Source organism: Myotis davidii, unplaced genomic scaffold, assembly GCF_000327345.1.
Source record: "Myotis davidii unplaced genomic scaffold, ASM32734v1 scaffold244, whole genome shotgun sequence".
NCBI classification, from domain to species: domain Eukaryota; kingdom Metazoa; phylum Chordata; class Mammalia; order Chiroptera; family Vespertilionidae; genus Myotis; species Myotis davidii.
In genome coordinates, this window is record NW_006294993.1 from 756,492 (window position 1) to 758,216 (window position 1,725).

General features: G+C 68.5%; 1 protein-coding gene across 1 annotated transcript in view; it reads right to left on the minus strand.

Annotated features, from left to right (window-relative positions):
* The window catches only part of COL20A1 (collagen type XX alpha 1), a 22,677-nt gene that overhangs the window by 365 nt on the left and 20,587 nt on the right, over nt 1–1,725 (minus strand). The window contains 5 exon segments of the mRNA XM_015567670.1: nt 4–25; nt 294–404; nt 990–1,109; nt 1,281–1,347; nt 1,457–1,492. Of these exon segments, the coding sequence (XP_015423156.1) occupies nt 4–25; nt 294–404; nt 990–1,109; nt 1,281–1,347; nt 1,457–1,492 (356 nt within the window).

Below are 1,725 nucleotides of genomic sequence, written 5' to 3' on the forward strand. Positions count from 1 at the left end.
CACTCCAGGCAGCAGGGAGAACGGCCTGGCAGGAGGGGAGAGGAGACCGGCAGGTCTGGGGGTGCAAGGGACAGCTGACCCCGGTCAGCCCGCCCAGCCCCACTGTCCGGGGAGCCCAGCTGGGCCGTGAGCAGGGCAGGACCCTGCCCCTCGGCCAGTGCTCCCTGGGCCCCCACTGCGCCTGCCTGGCCCAGGTGTCCTCCCTGGTGCACACTGCCCCCCTCCCTGAGTGCAGCCCCTGGCAGGGCCTCCCTGGGCTCCCACTAGGCAGGCTCCCCCAAAGCCCCACGCACCTCCGGTACCTCCTCTCCCCAGGCCAGGTTTCCCTGCTCCTCCCAAGGATCCTGGAATCTTGCTCCCCTGTGGCTGAGGGCTGCCCACCTGAGCCAGGGCTGCGGGTGCCCCTGAGAAGGAGGGGCGGCTGAGACTGGGGGCAGCAGGTGGACCCTGTTCTGACCCAGAGGAAGGCGAGTGCCTGGCAAGGGTGAAGCTTGGGGTGGGGGTCCCTGAGTCCCCACAGGCCCCGACTGTGGGCTCAGTGGCTGAAGTTCAGGGTGAGGTGGGGCTGGTGGGGGAGGCATGGGGTGGGGTCTTCATAAGAGCGCCTGCCAGCCTGGTCTGGGCCCTGGTGGGCAGGGCTTCCCACAGGCAGGGCTCCGCCCCGTCCCCCTCCCCCACCCACAGTGAAGTGCTGTTTCCCCCCAAACCTCCCCATCTCCCCACTGAGGCTCCGAGCTGAGCCCCGTCTGCTCAGTCCCTCAATCAGCCTCTCCATCCACCTCAGCAGCTGAGCCATCTGGTTCCACAGCCCCAGCCAGAGGGGTGGAGGGTGCAGGAGAGGAGAGGGGATGGAAGGGCAGCGGTGGCCCTGAGCTCAGACTTCCTGGGAGAATGGGGGAGGGGCCGCTTTGAGGACTCCAGGAAGCCAGGCAGGTCCTGTGTCTCCCCACCCAGCCAGCCCCAGGACACTGGGGAGGGGGAGCCAGTACCTCTGTCCTCAGGGCGGGAGCCACCATTTCCCCCTTCTCCAGGGGGCCCAGGGGCCTCCAAGATGGGCATGGGGAGCCGGGCACTCTTGTGGGGGAAGGAGTCCAACTTCCGCACATGTGCTGCGGGGGGAGGCGGGTGGTGAGCGGGGCCTGTGGGGGTGTGCAAGTCCCCTGCCTCCCCAGGGCTCCCTGGTGCCTGTCCAGAAGAGTGGCCAGGCCAGGCTGGTTGCTGAGATTGGGTGGGGACAGAGACAGGGCCGGCGGGGGGCACTGGAGGCTCGGGGTCCTCACTCTGGATGATGGACTCGCAGGCCCGGCTCACAAGCTGGTAGATGGCGGCCCAGGACTGAGGCTCGCCCTAGGAGGAAGACGGCCACAGCGCAGTGACCAGGCTGCCGGTCAGGCAGGGTGGCGCTGTCGTCCCCATGCACAGGCAGTGCCTGGGCCCCCAGCGCTGGCACACTCACCTTCTCTCCTCGCTCCCCCTTGGGCCCGGGGAGACCCTGAGTCAGAGGAAAAGGAGAGGGCAGTAAGCAAGGAGGAGCCCGGGCTGGCCTCTCCGTCCCCTCCTGACCCCGCAGCCCTGACCCCTCGCAGCCTGGGGCTCGGTCCCTGGGGAGGGAGACCAGGCATTCAAGTCCCCACAGGGTGGGCACAATTTCTGCTCCTTGGAGGCTCGGAGGCAGGAATCCCCAGCGGGCAAAAGACCTGCCTCTCAGAGGGGTTCGTGCCCACG